Consider the following 18,329-nt stretch of genomic DNA (forward strand, 5'->3'; position numbering starts at 1 on the left):
AACATATTCAAGCTGACCAAAAAACCTTGTGTTGATTTGTCTTTAGGGAAAATGGGTGATCACCTTGTATTTAGACCTGCCTGGTATAGCTCGCTACCAAATTCCTTGTAAATACTTCTAGCACACACAACAACCTCTCTCTGAACTCCAGAACCAGTACATCTGCATCCTTCTCATCAATTCTTGGCAGTGTCACAAGCAACTCACTTTAAGATCCAACACCAAACTTTTGAGTGCCTCCCCAGCAAAAATAAAGAAACCAAAACAAAACAAAAAATCAAAACCAGGCTCTCTTCCAATTGTCCTTATCTAGATAAAGGGCAATTCTATCTACCCAGTGACTCAAGCCAGAAACCTGGGGCTCAGCTTTGACCTTTCTTCCAACACCCAATTCATCATCAAATTCTGTCATATTTATTGCTGAAATTTTTCTGTTTCTATTTGTCTATATTTTCACAATGAGCACGGTAGTACAAGTCAATTCTGTCTCTAGTTTGAACTGCTGCCTAATGCCCCTTACAAGGACGCTTCTCCTGTTGGCTTCCTCTAATCCATTCTCTACAGAGAGGACCAGAGTGCTCTTTGGCAAAATCTGATCATGTTTCCCTTGCTTTACAACCAGAGTTTAACCTTTCAATAACTTCCCATTACACTTAAAAATTCAAACTCCGAATCACAGTTTACTCAGCCCCATTTGGCCTGGGTTCTGCCTACATCTCTGACATCCTCTGACTTTTCATACCACTGTCCAGCTATACCAGCCTTCCTTCTGACAATTTCTAACCTCATGGTTTTCACTGGAATTCCATCTGCTAGGAATTCTATTGCCTGAATTTACTTGGTTAGTTGAATTTACAATAATAAAACCACAAGTGGGTATGGTCCTGTAGTGGAAAAACTCGGATTCTTCCTTCCTGAGTATGGAAAAACCCTGTTCTGTTCCTCCCTCCTGTGTTTGTCTCCTGTGAGTCTCGTTCACTACTCACATAGAACACTTACTTCTAACACTACTGGTCACCAAGCATGTGTGTGTGTGGGGGGGTCCCCACAATAATCAATTCTCTGTGACACCAGCTGGGTGTTCTACAATGTAATTCTAACACTACCTAGAGAGAGTTATCAGATCGCACTGGTTAAGGGTTCAGTTCCACAGGAGTACCTCCTAACCCCCATGTCAGATGCCAGTCCAAAACCCATGTTATCTATCACCTGTGCTTCTGACCAACCAGCTATAAATCGGATGTTCCCATGAACCCCTTCCTTGGGTTCAATTAATTTGCTAGAGCAGCTCACAGAACTCAGGGAAACACATTTACCAGTTTATTTTAAAGGATAATGATGAACGTCAGCCAGACAGATACAGAGGGAGGGCCCTAAATGCAGGAGCTTCTAGCTCCGCGCAGTTAGGGTTCGACACCTTCTCCGGATGGATGTGCTCTCCCATCTGGAAGCTCCCTGAGCCCCTAATTAATGGGTTTTTATGGAGGTTTAATTATGTAGACATGATCAATTATTAACTCCATTTCCAGCCCCTCTCCTTTCTCTAGAGGGCGGGGAATGGGCTGAAAAGTCCAAGCTTGTAACCATGGCTTGGTCTTTCTGGTGACCAGCCCCAACCAGGAGACATCCAGGAGCCCAGCCAGGGTCATCCCAATAGAACAAAAGATGCTCCTAGTGTTCTTATCACTTAGGAAATTACAAGAGTTTCAGGAGCTCTGTGCCAGGAACCAGGGGCTAATACTACAAGATGGTACTTAAGAAGCTATTATAGGCGAAAACCAGATGACTGAAGATAAGGGGTTTCAAACGCCAAAATATAAAGAAACTACACTAAAACATAAAAAAATTTGCTCCATGGGACCACAAACAAAATATAAAGAAAATGTAAACTTATATATTAAGGCTAGAATTGAGGCTAGGAAAAGGATATCATAGAAGGTATCTGGCAAAAAGTAGTAAAATTTCCAAAGCTAAATATTCAAACCAAGTACAGGCAAGGGTTTATACACATGTACTGTAAACTCAGGAGATAGGGGAAGGCATGGAGATAAAAGGCAATGCAATGAATATGCAAGGTCTCCCAACTACTCAGGATCAGAAAACTCCCTAGTAAAATATCAGGCCCTCTCCTAATCACATGATGCCTCAAAAGCGTCAGGAGCAATGAAACAACACCCATCTGAGCCCGTAGCAGGAACACTATGCATCCCTCTCATTTGTGCTGCTTTCCCCAGGACATTTCTCTCTTAATCCACAGGGCTTCCCACATTAAGTGTGCAGCCACAAGAGCCTACTAACTTCAGTAGAATGACAACTAGAGGTAGAAGGCACTTTTCTAAAACTGCTTTTGAGACAGTGTAAGGCTGAGAAAAATGGGCCCATCACCTTGTTACTATTGTTAACTGAAAACATTAAGAAACAAGGTAATAATTTGAGAAAACTGATGCCGATCCCTCACCACTCACCTAAGAGCTCATCATGGAGTCCCATAACAGAAAAGAAAAATGTGTGTTTTAATGAGAAACAAAGTGAGCCTTTTCAGGAGAAAAAATCATTAAGTTACTATTTAGTGGGCGGTGGGGGCAAATCAAGTCTAATCGGTACACAGAGCACCTTTGGTTTGGTTTCACATACCTGAATCTCCTTCCCCTTAGTCCAAAGCAGCGCATCATGTAGCAAGTCCACACACGTTTTCTAGTCGGTGGCTCAGTAACGGAGGGGATCCCTGGAGCAAGGAAGGAGGAGCCCCGCAGAACATGAGGAGCGCTTGTGGGCCCAGCTTGGTAGGAAGGCTAAGCACTAAAGCTGCTTCTCAGAGTCTGGTAAAAGGTCCCTACGTTTTTCTTCTACCATTTTGGCAACCCTTAATAGTACGACAAATCTTTCTGTTATTGTTGTGGTGAGAGTAAGATAACTGATTTTTTAAAGGCCCCAAAATTAATGTGGGTCCCCCTCCACCTTAAAGCTTAAACACTTGGGTATTTATGTAATTCCTAAGTTCAAGAAAAGTCCACATACATGTCACACATACGTGTTTGTTCTATTTCTTGGACTGCGTGGTGGCTCCACAGGTGTATCTCCTGCTATATGTGATTTATATGTAAGTAAAAGTTTTTTAAAATGAGTATAGTCTAAGGGCAAATATTTGTCATGAATTAATACTGGTACAGGTGAAATCTGGATAAATTCTAGTGCTACTTGGAGGATCCCTAAAAATAAAATATTCAAGGCAATAGGATAGAAAAGAATAAAAATCTGTCCAACTGTTGCTGACTCAAGACATAAGTGGCCATGACGCAGAGTGAACGAACAAATTAACCCTGGATTTTATGAGTGAGAAGTCGAGGACTCCACTAAGCATGAGAAGCTGATGAATAACAAAGAGGTACCCAGAGATCCTCTTTCCTTAAAATTTCTAAGTTCTCCACAATTCCCTCACTCCCCCTCAATGTCCACCCTTACCTCCTCCCAGCACTTAGCCTCCAGCTATCAAAACACTGGCACTCTCCCTTCCAAAGACCACGAGACACTTCGGTCTTCCTTTACCCCGGGCTCGTACTCCATCACCTGTGACCCTCTTTTATTGTACGTCCAGCTTACGCCTGTGGAAGTCTCTGTCCCATACCACTGAAGCCCTCACCAATAATCTGACACCAAATGTATCCACTTCCTTGCTAGCAGGGAGTGGGGAATACATTCCCACTTACCTCAGAAGTGAGAGAGAAGTTTCTGAAAATCCATGTTGGAATTCTAAATGTGTTTTAAAAATATAAAATTATAATATTATAAATGATAGTTGAGATCTATACTTCTTGTTTAAAGGTGGGGGGGGCTTTTTTGGTATGCCCTGGACCCTTACCACCTTTTATGAAATTCAATGGAAAAAATGGATCTATATCTCCAACTACCCTTCTGAACACAACCATTTTAAGCTGGAGCCTACCTATTCTTAAGTGCTCTACACAGAACCTTTTGTAAACGGTAAAGAAATAGAGAAATCTTAAGAGTAAGCTCTTTAGCTATATTTAGAATATTACGTGGTTTCAGCTTTGCTGTTTTGTTCAAGTTGAGGGCTGCTCAAAATGTGAAATAATTAAATACAAAAATTAAAGCAGAAAATTTCTATGAACATATTACTTCAAATCAATTTTACCTTAAGTTTTTTTTAAACTCTGTAAATATCAAACAACAGTGAAATGTGAGCTACCTAACAGTCCATAAACGGAATGGCTGCTAACAAAAACCGGAATGAGCACTTAGTGACTACCAATGCGTACAAATACATCTCCATACATAAATTAATATTTATAAGATTGAGGTGTTTTTAGTTGAGCCTAAATCAATTAGAAGTTATACATAAAAACAAAAAATTATGATAGCATTTCTAAATGACCTTCTTTAAATTGGGGGGAATTCTGTTTTAAGATCAAGAAGATCAAGATAAACAGTTATATGGATTTTCCTAACTTCAAATAGCCACCTACGCTGCTCCTAATGATCTTTAAGAAGCTGTGGTTTATTTAGATGGTAGGAAGGGGGCCATGGAGGGGTTTGCACCTTTTACTTCAAGTATTTCTGTATTGTTTGAATTCTTTTTCCAAAGAATTATGGACTTTTAGTAATTAAAGAAAAAACTTAATTGGAGTTGTGGGGATTGGGAGGACACAACAAAAAAAGAAGTGTATTATTAAAAATGTCTTTCAAGGTGAAACAAACACCATATACTCTTCCATAATAAAATAATAATTTATGTGAGAACAGATTTTAAATATATTCTGTTTTCTGCTAAAATCTCTAATCAAGGACAAAGCTTTAAGCTAAGCAAGAAAAGCAAAAAATTGAAAACTCTTGTGGGGGAGAGGGTTGCAGATTTAAGTTCTCTGCAATTTCTAATGTATCTCAAAATCACTCTTCAGCTCCTATTTTCTTTTTTCTCAGATATCTTATGGCAGTGGTTCTCAAAGCATGGTCTCCAGACCAGCCTCCTCAACAAACTTGTTAAACTGCAAACCCACAGGCCCCATTCCAGACCCACTGGATCCAGAACTCTGGGAGGAGTGGGGCAGCAATCTGTTTTAATAAGGCTTCATGGTGATTCTGAGTTTGAGAGACACTGTCTTAGGTACAATGGATAACATTTTCTTATAATTATTTCAGATTCACGATACAAACTCAGTAATTATTACCTGGTTTAAACACTCCAATATTAATTCAGGCTAATTTCACAGGGATAGTATTAACTTTTAACTATAAAAAAATAAGAAATTTAGAGAAAGGATAGCACAAACATGAAATATATAGTGCTTAAGAAGAAATGTTTAGGGCTGGCCAAGTGGCTCATTGGTTAAGAGTTGGCTTGGGAGCGCGAGCTCTGAGCAGCAGGGCCACAGGTTCGGATCCCATGAGGGCCAGTGACACTGCCCTCTACAGCTAAGATGGTGAACAACAGCTCAACCTGGAGCTGGGCTGCCGTGAGTGGCTGGCGATGGCGTAGGCTGCTGTGGGCTGGCGTAAGCTACCGTGAGTGGCCAGCAGCCAGCGTGAACTGCTGTGAGCCGCTGTGAGTGGCTGTCCAGTGGCCAGTGACGGATCAGCCTCACCCGGGGAAGAGCACAATGATCACAATACTAACATGGGCCAGTGAAGCGACGTCCTCTACAACTAGACTGAAGAACAAAAGGACAGCAACTTGTCTGTTCCCTCCCCCAATTCCCCAATAAAATCTTTAAAAATAAAGTATTTTTTAATACATATTTTTGGTTCAGGTCACTATTAGCAGATCAAGTATGAGCACTTACTACATCCCTAATATTCTGGAGAGTGCTACACAAGTATAAATTTATGCTATAATAATAGAGAAAAACTTTACATCACTGCCATGGCTTTAATTACCATTGATCTATATTAAAGACTCAATCGAGGCTACTGACATCTCCTGGGGGCTCTTTCATCTTATTCTTCCTCACCCATCTCCCAAAATCATGGCTGAAAGGTTATTATTACTATTAAGAGTGCTTCCGGTGTACTGGACAAATGAAAGGTTAAAATTATTGACCTTTACCAGATAGATCTCTCCCTTTATCTTCTGTTTGCTGGATATTTCCGTTTGGAGATCCAATGTGAATCTCAAATTTAATATGTCTAAAATTAAAATCATTATTTTGCTCACACCACACTCATACCCCACTCCTCTTGCTTCCTCTGCTCAGCGAATGCAGCATAGTTTGCCTAAGCTCCAAATCTAACATCTTTGATTTCTCCCTCGCCTGCCAACCCTCAGCCAATCACCAAGGACGTTCATCTTACTTCCAAAGTAGTTCCATCCTCTCTGCAACTACCCTGGCCCAGGCCTCCAGCCTCTCTCCCCCGATCAGTGACTCAGATTCCTACTCAATTAATCCTGTTTCCAGTCTTGTTGCTCTTTCCAGAAAGAGTACACTTTCTAAAGCGTAAATCTGATGTCACTTCATTGCTTAAAATCCTTCCATGGCTCCCTGCTGCCCTAGGGAAAAACATGAAATGACAATATCCTTCATCACCTGATATTCCTCTAGCTGCAAATCTCACACCACCACTCACAGCTCCAGCTGTACTGAATTTTAGTTCCCAAAAAGCAGTCTTCTTTCTCTCTTTGACCCTTCTGATATGTTACCTCTACCTGTTACACAGCTCTATTCCCTAGGCTAATTCCTATTTATCTTTCATGGTCCAGTTTCAATGTTGCTTTTGTCATAAAGCCACCTGTCACTTCCACATGTTATGCCCAATAGCACTCCAAGTGCAGTACTTACCATGCTGTACAGAAACCGGTTCCCTCCTCTAGATTTCAAGCTGCACTGAGAATAGGAACCATGTCCATGGTGTTCACAATTCTAACCCCAGCACCTAGGCAGCAGTATAACATAAAATTAAAGCATGGGGCCTGGAGTCAGTCAGGCCTAAAAAGTGTCACAAGCTGTGACAATTTGGGAATTTCTCGATCTCACTCAGCGTAGGTTTCCTTACCTATAAAATGTAGATGGTATTACCTTATAAAGCTTTTTAAGGATTAAATATAAGAAGTATTTAGCATAGTGCTTGGTACATAGAAATGTTAGCTATTATTATTATTGAAGACAATGCCTATCAAAGGAAATTTCTGCTGAATAAATACAGTATTCACAAGTTATTACAAACATTATTTATTAATACTAAGCTCATGCAATTCACTATATTTCCAAATATAGTTTGTAATTCTATAAGGAGGCTTCAATTTTATTCATGTCCACAGCACTGAAGTTTTCTTACAGCCACTATTTAGTTAAATTATAAAGCAGAATGTTCAAAGAGAATGACCTGTGACTCACTTTCAGGAACAATTTGTTTGTGAAGTCGAACCTGCTCCAAACCAGAGCTTTCAAGAGAATTTGGGCGAGTGTTACAAATTGAGGCAGTTACATTATACCTTGCTGATTGATAAAAGCTGTAGTATTCAAGTCTGTTTTCCCCTGAGTTTTCTGGTGTCTTTTGATTTTGTTTAAATTGAATAAGTTTGTAGATCAAAAAAATGATTAAAACACAAGCTAAGATGAAAAAAGCTAACAAAATGTCAAAAGCCTCATTTAACTTTTCAACTTCTTGTGTACAAATTAGAGATGTTTTCCCTGACACTGAAGTAGCATTAGTCAGTAGAGTGCTGTTCCTTTCCAAGTTCAAGTTAACAGAAGAAGTAAGCTGTATTTGCACAGGTAGCACTGCAGTAGTCTCTAGTAGATTACCAAAGGTATTCTCTTGAAAAACTCTACTGGTAGGTGAAGCAGGAATTTGTTCCAAGAAAGTAACGCTCTCAGTATTTTCCAAATGTTTCCCATCTGTGGTTACTGTATGCCAGGCCATCATTAGCGCAGTGATCTCGTGATGAATCTGATGAAACTGTACAGCCCAAGCTCTGGATACATTTGTCGAAGACGTAACACAATTTGTAAAGTCAGTCCACTTAATATGATGCAATGCTCTGCCATGCATGGATGGGGGATTCTGACAATAGATGTTTAAGGTAATGGCTGAAGATGCTAGCCAGTCACGAAGGCCCAATAGTTTGCAGTAACATTCCCAAGGATTAGAATTTGCCTGAAGATGAGTCAATGAAGACAATGGCTTAAGGACCCTTGGATGTAAGTCTGTAATATTATTAAATGACAGATTAAGGATCTTCAAAGATGCTTCCATGTTTTCAAATGTATCACTATCAATGCTGATTATTCTGTTTCTAGCTAACTTAAGGTAAATTAAATTCTTTAAGCTAAATGTGTCAGACTTTAATTTTCTAAATCATTATGGCTTAAGAGAAAATGTTTAAGATTATTAATTCCACTAAACCCATCCCTAATAACATTTTTAATTATTGAATTTTTCAGGAGGAGATATTCTAAGCGGATAAGTGCTTTAAATGCAAAGGGCTGTACTGCTTCAATATGGTTATGAGACAAAGAAAGTCTTTTAAGACTCTTAAGTACTTCAAAAGCATTTGATGGTACTTTTGTTAAGTTATTACCTTCTAGATACAAACAATCCAGATTTCCAAGATATTGAAAGCCTGCGTCTGATATTCTCAAAATTTTATTGTTTGATAAATCAAATATCCGAAGAGCAATCATACCAACAAAGGTACCACTCCTGAGGACAGTGAGGTGATTTCTTTGTAGATTTAAGTACTGAACTGAAACTAGATCATTAAATACTTCTCTTGGAACAAAAGATATTTGATTAGACTGTAAATATAAATTACAAAGACTGGAAAGCCCCTTCAATATTGCAGGATCCAAGCACCTCATAAAATTATTATAAACAAAAAATATAGATGCTGCAAATGAACGAAGGCTTTTGGATATGCATACACAATGCTACTATTATCCAAATATAATGCTACAAGAGAATGAAGGCCTATTAATTCACTTTCACATATATGAGCTATATTATTTCCAATCAAATACAGAAAAACTGTACTTTGAGGATACTTCTTAGGAATACTTGAAAGGCCTAAGTTATGGCAGTTAATTTGTCTCCCAGTGCAGAGCTGGCAAACAGATGGACATCCAAGTATCTCTTTATGAAATAATAATAATACAAGACAATAGGTAACAAGTAGAGACAGTTATAGACAAGGCAGAGAAAAATGTAATCCACACATAGCCCTGTTCTTGGTTTTTCTGTTCATATCAGAATTGGCTATAAAAAGAGAAGGTAAAACTTTAAATCATCAAAATTTTCTTAAAATGAAAGTTTTATAATAGCAGAAATTCTGTATTCTATTTTATTTTTACTGGGATCAGCTAACAATGCTAAGTGTTATAAATCATATACTACAGATATAGCATAAAATAATAAGTTTGGAATATGTTCTGGAATTATTAGCACCTCCAAGCCACTAACTCACCGTTTGACAAAATGACAACTCTAATTTAATGAACTATAAAATAAAATGTTTGCTAAGTTAATTTAAAATATTACACTTGATTATAACAAAAGTGACATGATGATGCAGGGATACCGGTCTTTGGATATAATATGTCTCCTCATCAACTTAAAGTCTAACATCAATTAAATAACAATGTAATTTATGATAATACAGATTCATTACAGATCAATTAAACTCCTTTTAAACTACAGCTTTTCACAAACCAAATTATTTTCATTTCAGCTAAAAGTTCATATTTAAATAAATAGTCTTACCAAGAACAGGAAATTCATATTATTAACACTTGGCTGATTCAAGTAAAGGTTTTCTTTCTAAATCTGAAGAGCGACATTTCTAAACTCCATTTCTTTCTGTGGCGCTGTTGAACTCCACCCCTCCACTTTTTTTTTTTTTTTTAAGTCACAGTTTGCTCAGGAAACACCACTCTTCACACTGGTTCCTCCACAGTCAGTGTGTAAAACAGAGGTTGCCATGGATACAGGAAATTGAGACAGGAAGTAATTTTATCTGTGTTTCAAAAATATTGTTGAAAGGATATCTCAGGGACTTATTTTTTCAGAATGCAGTTAATTTGAGTTTTCCTAAAGCACACACCTAATATCTCATAACTCAAAAAACACTCTTTTTTAGAAAAAAAGAACCTAAAAATTTTAAATATTGAGAATGAACAAACTCCGTATGCATCAACAGATAGCTATTAAGTGGAAATAGCAAGTTGAAATAAGATGTAAATGGAGTCATACAATTTTTGTGAGTTTTTAAATGCATAAAATATTTATATTACTTTGAATACATATTAGGTATGTCAACTTTGTTTTATTCCTTAAAAAAACCAGATAGCAAAAATAACAAGCAACTTAGAATGATGATCATAAATATTACATTATGTTCTTCATTTTTAATTTTTGTTTTTTGTTTTTTGGGTTTTTTTAGCTGAGCCATTCTGCTACCTGTTGGCAGCTCAGCGGCTGCTCAGCTCGGGCTAGACTCGAACCGCTGTTGCTCAGAGCTCAAACTCTTGAGCGAGCTCTTAACCAACTGAGCCACTCGGCCGGCCCACTTCATTTTTAATTTTTCAAAAAAATTTTGGGGTTAAAAATGTTGAATACTACCAATTAGTACCTTAATCCATTAAGGTATATGCCTTTGGTTGTAACATGGTATCAAGTCACATACCAAATTTACTGAAAAAGGTTATCTTTTGGCAAGAAAAGTTGGAGAGAGTGAAAGAGGCCCTTTAATGACATTTTACCACATGAACATCTGAATTAGTTTTGAATCTTTATGAATAAAAATATTTCTGTGTATAATGTAATATTTTAAGGTAAGGATTTAAAGAGTTGACTATAAATTGTTTATATTATATATAGTTTAGTCATAATTTTCCAAAAAGTTGATTGCTTAGGTTTTCTAATTCTGACTTTTATTATTATTACTAGTACCCTAATGATACACTTAAAATATCAGTGATAATATATAACTACACTAAAATTCCCTTTTGAATTAAAGCAGCTTTACTTCACATGAAGACAATTACTTCAGATAATTATATGAATTATTTCATATTAAATATTTTATATATAATACCTAGCACTTTCTATGACAAAAAAATCAGAGGTACATACTGGATAACAGATCTTTATGGAATAACAGATCTTTATCAAATGATTTACAATTCTTACAACTATCTTTTGTGGCTATTGTTATTTCTATTTTATAAATAAAGAAATAAGAAAACAACAACCAAAACAGCCAGTGACAGAAAAATGACATGAATTAGGTAAAGATGGAACAGGAGCTAGGTTTCTCAAGTCAGTTTTGTTTCATATTTTCAATAACACACCAAGTGGAAGGAAGTATGTCTTACAGCTTCTTCAACTGCATCACACAACTTAAAGGTTATGATGGGGTTCAGGACATGCTACCTCAAAATTCAGCACCTTGGCATATTGAATATTTTAAGCTGAAGGAGTTTCAGAAACAGCAGAAGCAGGAATGTGTCTCTCTAACCTCCCTACTCCCAGCCACACCCCACACCCTCTGCCCTTCTCCCCTGAAACAGGTTATAAAACCTTTGCTTTAGAAGTGCCTTCCCTATACTAGGACGAAAGGAACATCCCTGTCTCCAAAGACAAAAGGACTTTGTGCGGAATCCAAACAGGCCCTATAGTATTTCCTCCACTTCACTACACTTACCTCACAGCCTTTGCCTTATATCTTTCCATGACTTCCCGCCCTGCATCAAACCCAGCATAAAATATACAGGTTTAACAATTTCTTAGGGTCTATTTCTTTATGAAGGCTCCCGAGTCATGTAAAATGGTATGCTTTTCTCCTGTTTATCTTGTCTTTATTAGTTTAATTTCCAGACCCAGACAGGGAATCTAAGAGACTGAAGTAAAATGCATGTCTCCCTGGAGTTTGGAAGAAATCAAGAGAAATGGTCTATCGAAATAAAAATAAATTTTGTTTTGCTTTTTGTTTTTAATAAAAATAAAATTTAAAGAGGGAAAGTCCTCTGTTCCAGAAATACCCAAAGCAGACAAAAATATTTATTTTTATTAGATCTTAAAAGTAAAATTTTTAGAAACTTACACCAAGGAACAGTGATAGAATAAAATGAATCTTGTATTATTCATACTGCAAAAACTGAGGTAAACTAAAGTGACTGTAGCAAACAATAAATCTAAATAATACATTACAGTTCTCAGGTTGATATCCAGTAACATTCCAATATCCAGAAAAGCAAAGTTTAGCCTCTGTGTTCATGCAGGAATTGCTGCTCTTAGGCACAACGATCACTACTGAAGAAGACCGCAGAAATCAAAACCTCAGAAAATGTTGCTGCACGAATGGAATTCAGAGACTCTTTGGCTTACTTCTATGAACACATCATTAATTAGTGGCAAAACTGGCCACTCAAGTTTTAGATTAAAACTCAAAGTTTCCCACTATACTTACTGGAAGATACATTTCCCTGTGTTCTGATTAAGTATTGTCATTTCACAGCAATTCATATTATTTAGATAATTTTAAATCTTCTCATGAGCTTTAGATCTTGTGACGTGTTTAGTAAAATCTTCATATGATTTCCAATGCAAAATAATTCTCACCAGTCTGAACTTTGACATTTTGGTTTTGCTCTGGAATAACGTATCATAAAGGTTCCTCATATCCCTTTTGGGAATCCTACTAATTCCCATTAGAACTATTTCTGAATACTACACTCAGCCTCCTAAATGGGCTTCCTCCCTTTTCTTTCCAGGAAATTGACTCACTGACTTATTTTTCTCTCATTCTTTTATACTGCTTTCATCTTCAAATAATCTCATGCTTCAGGTATTAACACACATCTATTTCCTTTTCCATTCAGAAATTCCATTTACAATTATGAAAATGCATAAATAAGAGAACAATTATTCTATTACCATTTTAAAATATAATACCATCTATATTATTTAGATATATAGCATCTATCTATAAACCAACCAAAATGGTTTTACATATAAGAATAGTTTACAATAGAAGTTATGGATCTTATGATCTTAAAAGTTACTTATGGACTTAAGAATCACAATTTAAAAAGGGATATACAATTAAAAATCGTCCAGTACCAATAAAAAATATTACCATTTTCTCAATGTAGGGTGAAATTTTAATGAAAAGCAGTCTCTCGATAGAGTGCTATTCGGTTGCAAGGAAAATAAAACAGTAGCTTCACAGTGGAGAAATCAGACAACACCATGACCACATGAACATCATTAATGAGAAGCAGGTACACACCATGTGCCACCAGATACAATAGTTCAAGGACACAGCATCACTTATGTAATATACCAATCAGGAATGCATAACCTGAATCTAATCCTGAGGAAACATCAGAAATGCCCCAAATGAGGAACATTCTATTTTGCTGAGACAGGGGGAGAGAGGGGAAAAGGGAGAGAAGGATAGAGAGAAAACAAGTATTTTTAAAAAATGTTCATCGTAATAAAAACAGACTCAGGAAATGACATTACAGAATAAGAGAGATTACAAAGAAATGGCAACAAAATGCAATACGTGATCCTAGACCAAAGTATTTAGGGGTAAAAGGCCATGACTATGCAACTTACATGCAAATAGTTCAGAAAATAAAGCATGATGTATGTTGTATATGTGTAATGTATGTATACATACACATCGAGAGAGAGAGACATGCTAACAGTGTCCAAGTTCTCATGCTCATGAAACTTACACACTACTGGAGGAAACCGTCATAAAAAAGTACTAGACACCCAAATGTCTAGTCCTTCAATGGTTGAAGGCAATACATGCATACAGTGGAATACTCCTCGGGAATAAAAAAGAACATTCTAATAACACACGCAACAGCTTGGATGAATTTAAAAGGCATTATGCTGAATGAGGAAGCTTGTTTCCGAACTATACTGCCTAGGAGTGACCAGTTGGCTCAGTTGGTTGGAGCGTGGTGTTCATAACACCAAGATTGCTGGTTCGATCCCCGCATGGGTCACTGTGGGCTGCACTCTCCCCAAAAGAGTCAACTATGCCATTGTATCATGAAAGCAATGTGTAACCAATGACCATGGCTGTTCCCCAACTTAAGGGAAAAAAAAAAAAGTGTACTACCTGATATCCTTTATCTGACATTCTCGAAAAGGCAAAATTATAGTGAAAGAGGAGAGGATGTAATTCCCAATGTATACAGCACATACGTAGCACATACATATAGCACAAAGGATTTCCCTCAAGTGATAAAATTGTTCTTCTGTATTCTAATTGTGGTAATGTTTGCACAAATCAACAAATGTTAGCATTTATAGTAATGCATACTCCCCTAAAAGTCAATTTTACTCTATGTAAATTTAATAAATAAAAGTTTTAAGACAATTCTTATATTTTAGAATACAAATACAAATATTTGTGGATAAAAAATAAAATAAAACTATTAGACAAACACTTGTTTTAAAATCATGATCAGTTTTATAAAGGAAAAGCAACGAGTGTTTTGACGGTATTAGAAAGCATGCCAACTTATAGAATTTGTCAAAATTCTGAGGCACAAAGGAGCTCAGCATATTCCCAAGACAGAGAGACAAGCCAGCAGGGCTGCTGTAGAATGACTGAGAGCACAGACCACAGTTAAAAAGTAACAGAATTTGGCTAGTAAAATTCTTAAAACACTAAGGTGTACATGTACTGATGATTTTCAGGGGTTCCCAAATCAGTACACGATAATCAATCAACTAATAGTCAAAAGCGTTTGTGTCCAGTAAGCTTCCCAAAGGTGAGCAACGGTACAGCTGAACCAGTTAAAAGTTGTTTCTATCACAGTAAGATACCACTCACCAACATGGCTATAATCAAAAAGAAATAATACAAGTATTGGCAAGAACGTGGAGAAACTGGGACCCTCGTACACTGCTGGTGGGAATGTAAAATGGTATAACTACTTTGAAAAACAGTCTGGCAGTTCCTCAAAAGGTAAAACGCAGAGTCACCATATGACTGAGAAATATCCAAGAAAAATGAAAACACACATCTACACAAAAACTTATACATGAAAAATAGCAGCATCACTAATAATAGCCAAAAAGTAGAAACAGCTCAAATGTCCATCATATGATGAATGAATAAACAAAATGTGGTAGATCATACAAGTGAATATTAGTAATAAGGTCATATACAAGAGAATATCAGTAACAAAAAGAAATAAACTACTAATATATGCTACAATATGAATGAAACTTGACAATAATAATTTAAAGAAGCCTGTCACAAAAGACTACATATTGTCTGATTCCATTTGTAGGAAAAGTCTGGAATAGGTAAATCTATAGAGACAGAAAGTAAATTAGTGGTTGCCTAGGGATACGGGGGAATGAGAGAATGAGGGCTGATAAAGCACACATGGTTTATTTTGGGAGTAATAAAAATATTCTAAATTGATTGTGATGATAGTTGCACAATTTTTGCATATATACTAAAAACTACTGAAACTAAAACACTTCAAATGGGCTAAATTGTATGGCCTGTGACTTATATCTCAAAGCTGTTATCAAACACACATAAAAGAAATAACTAAGACATTTTTCTTATAAAAGGCAAAAAACTGACAACTAATTTTTACTACAGAAAAGCTACTAAAATATTAGGTTAAAGATTTACAGATAAAAGGAAATATCATAAATAAGAAATCATGACCTCAGTGTAAAAGACACATCCTCTTTTAAAGGGTGCAAATAAAATTCTCCCATGTTAAATACTCAGAAACAGTCAGTGTAAACCAAGCACAATTCAGGTAAAACAACATGCCCACAATTTAAAAATTGTAAACTGCCTTTTATTCAACTATATTTAAACTACACAAAATACTACTCTTTGGAACTTGTTATCTTAATTTAATGTTGTAAAATGACTTGGAAAATTATCTTAATTCTTATATAATAATAAATTTCTAAATTATGATATTATATATGCTACTCTTGAGATAAATGAGAATTACGGTGAGGTACTAGGTGTCCAATCCAAGCAGGTTTAGTAAATCTGATACCCAGGGCATTTTATTATAAGGAAATTTCTCCTGGGAACCAAGTCATCATACCTAAAAACTCTGCTGCTTTGTCAATCTCTTTCTGAATTACTCAAGTAGCTTCTTATGTTAAATATTCTCCATTGGTGAGCTTCTTAAAGCTTAAAAAGAAAAAGTGAAATTCAAAATTCTTAAAATACTGAATCTCAAAGAATACTTGCTGATATCTGAAATTCTTAGAACTGCATTATAAAAATGTGTCTTTGAAGTTGAAGGATGAATTGCTATTTTAGAGAACACGGTAAAAGGAAAGTTTGATTATACTCATTCTCAACCACAAGTAATAGTTTTTGTTTCATCTATGCCTTTGGAGGAAAACTCTAAAAATATTAGAGAGGTATATGTAAAGAAGGTTATTTTCATATAAAAATTAGCTGAAGAAAATACTAGACTGTATGTATACATAATATAAACTTGGGATTCTCCTGCTAAAGAAACAGTAAAACAAAAGGACACAAGACAGTTTTGCTGCACAATTAAAAAAAAAAAAAAAACTGACTGCACTATGTTCAGGTAACCAAGAAGATATAATGAGAATGTAGAGAGTAGACAAAAGCACATTCATGTATCATTAAGGTGGTAATAATGCACAATATTTAAAAAGATAAACAAAAGGCGACATTCCTTACAACATGTGCAGCTAACACATAATGCTTTTAATGAATTAATGAACAGGTATACTCAATATACCTAAACATGTACTGAATTTAAAATAAATGTATGTACACAAACAGACTTAAACTTTTAGAACTTTGTACTACAGTAAATAGATCGATGGATCGATGGATGAGAGAGGGAGAGAAAGGGATGAAATAAAAAGAGTTAACCTCCTGTATCCAGATAGTTTGACTTCACATATGTAAACTCATTTAATCTTTACAGTACTCTATCAGAAAGATGTTAGTCATGCCCCCTTTTAAAAACAAGGAAACTTAGGCACAGGGAAGTTAAGTTACTTGGTCATGGTCATTCGCAAGTGACTGGTGGCATTGGGAATTGAGTGTTGTTTTAAAGTCTATAGCTTTTGCCAAATTTCTGAACCAGAAGTAGTAGATTAGGTAAAAGACAGTTTCATAGTTTCCCCAGTGGTTATTTATTTATTTATTTATTTATTTATTTATTTATTTATTTAATTTAATTTAAGCTGAGCCATCCTGCCATCTGTTGGCAGCTCAGTGGCAGCTCAGCTCGAGCTGGGACTCAAGCTCAGAGCTCGCACTCTTGGGTGAGCTCTTAACCAACTGAGCCACTGGGCCAGCCCCCCAGTGGTCATTCTTTACAGCAGTGATTCTAAGCTGAGGTGGGAAGTTCTATTGGCACATCTAGTGGGTAGAGGTCAGGGGATGCTACTAAAAATCCTACAATGCACAGGACAACCCCCAAACAAATACTCATGTGGCCCAAAATGTCACTAGCATTTGTGGTTGAGAAGCCATGCTTTAGAAAAGTGCATTTCTGCATTTTAAAATCTATTATAATAAACAGAGAAGAAAACATTTCCCAATTTAGCCTGATTAAAAAAATCATTACCAACATTTTTCTCTAGACCTGCTTATTTTAGGCAAGGGAAATGTTATACCGCAAAGTCTAAAAGAAACACAGGAACAGGAAATTACTATTACATGGGAGATTAACCAGGAAATACCACTGGGGATGTGGAAGGGGGCATAATTTCCCCAAACTCCAACAGCTACGTAGTTGTTAACAGAAGAAAGATTATAACAGAAAATGATAAAATTGCTGACTTAAATGTTAACATTACCTTCTGCTAAAACATGTGAACATAACACTTCCTAAGCTCGGTCACAGGCCACTGACTATGTGGCAAACTTGTACAGCAAATAAGTTTTTTGGTTTTTCAGATAATTACATTTTTTTATCAATATTTCAGTCAGTAATCCGTTAAGAACATTTTAAAGCTATATCATTATTCTTCAAAATTCTATTGTAGTATCCCATTATTCAAAACTTTCTTGGTACCTTTAAAATGACATCAATTCACTACTGCCCAAAAGATTTCTCAATATTTACTTCATTTTACAAACAAAAATAAGATCTGATCTTCCTATCACAAAGCTATCTCCTCACATTTTAAGTTTGAAATTTTAATATTTAAGATAATTTCAAGTCTTAATAAAGCCTGCCCCTCAATTTATTAGGCTGACATAAGCCCCAGTCTAAGTTTTCCTTAGACTTATAGAAAGACAAATTTCCTCATAAAAGCCAACTACTTCCACAACTTAACCTGTATCCTTTCTAGTTTACCCTCAATAATCT

The 18,329-nt window shown here is 36.1% G+C and overlaps 2 protein-coding genes across 2 annotated transcripts in view; both read right to left on the bottom strand.

Annotated features, from left to right (window-relative positions):
- Positions 1-18,329, bottom strand: part of IPO11 (importin 11) — a 197,354-nt gene that overhangs the window by 37,176 nt on the left and 141,849 nt on the right. The gene's annotated exons all lie outside the window — the stretch shown is intronic.
- LRRC70 (leucine rich repeat containing 70) lies at positions 7,306-9,270 on the bottom strand. The gene is given in 3 exon segments (XM_019661572.1): positions 7,306-8,300; positions 8,303-8,824; positions 8,827-9,270. Coding segments are annotated over 3 exon segments (1,887 nt in total). The 5' UTR covers positions 9,197-9,270.

The sequence above is a fragment of the Hipposideros armiger genome, unplaced genomic scaffold (genome assembly GCF_001890085.2).
Source record: "Hipposideros armiger isolate ML-2016 unplaced genomic scaffold, ASM189008v1 scaffold_352, whole genome shotgun sequence".
NCBI classification, from domain to species: Eukaryota; Metazoa; Chordata; class Mammalia; order Chiroptera; family Hipposideridae; genus Hipposideros; species Hipposideros armiger.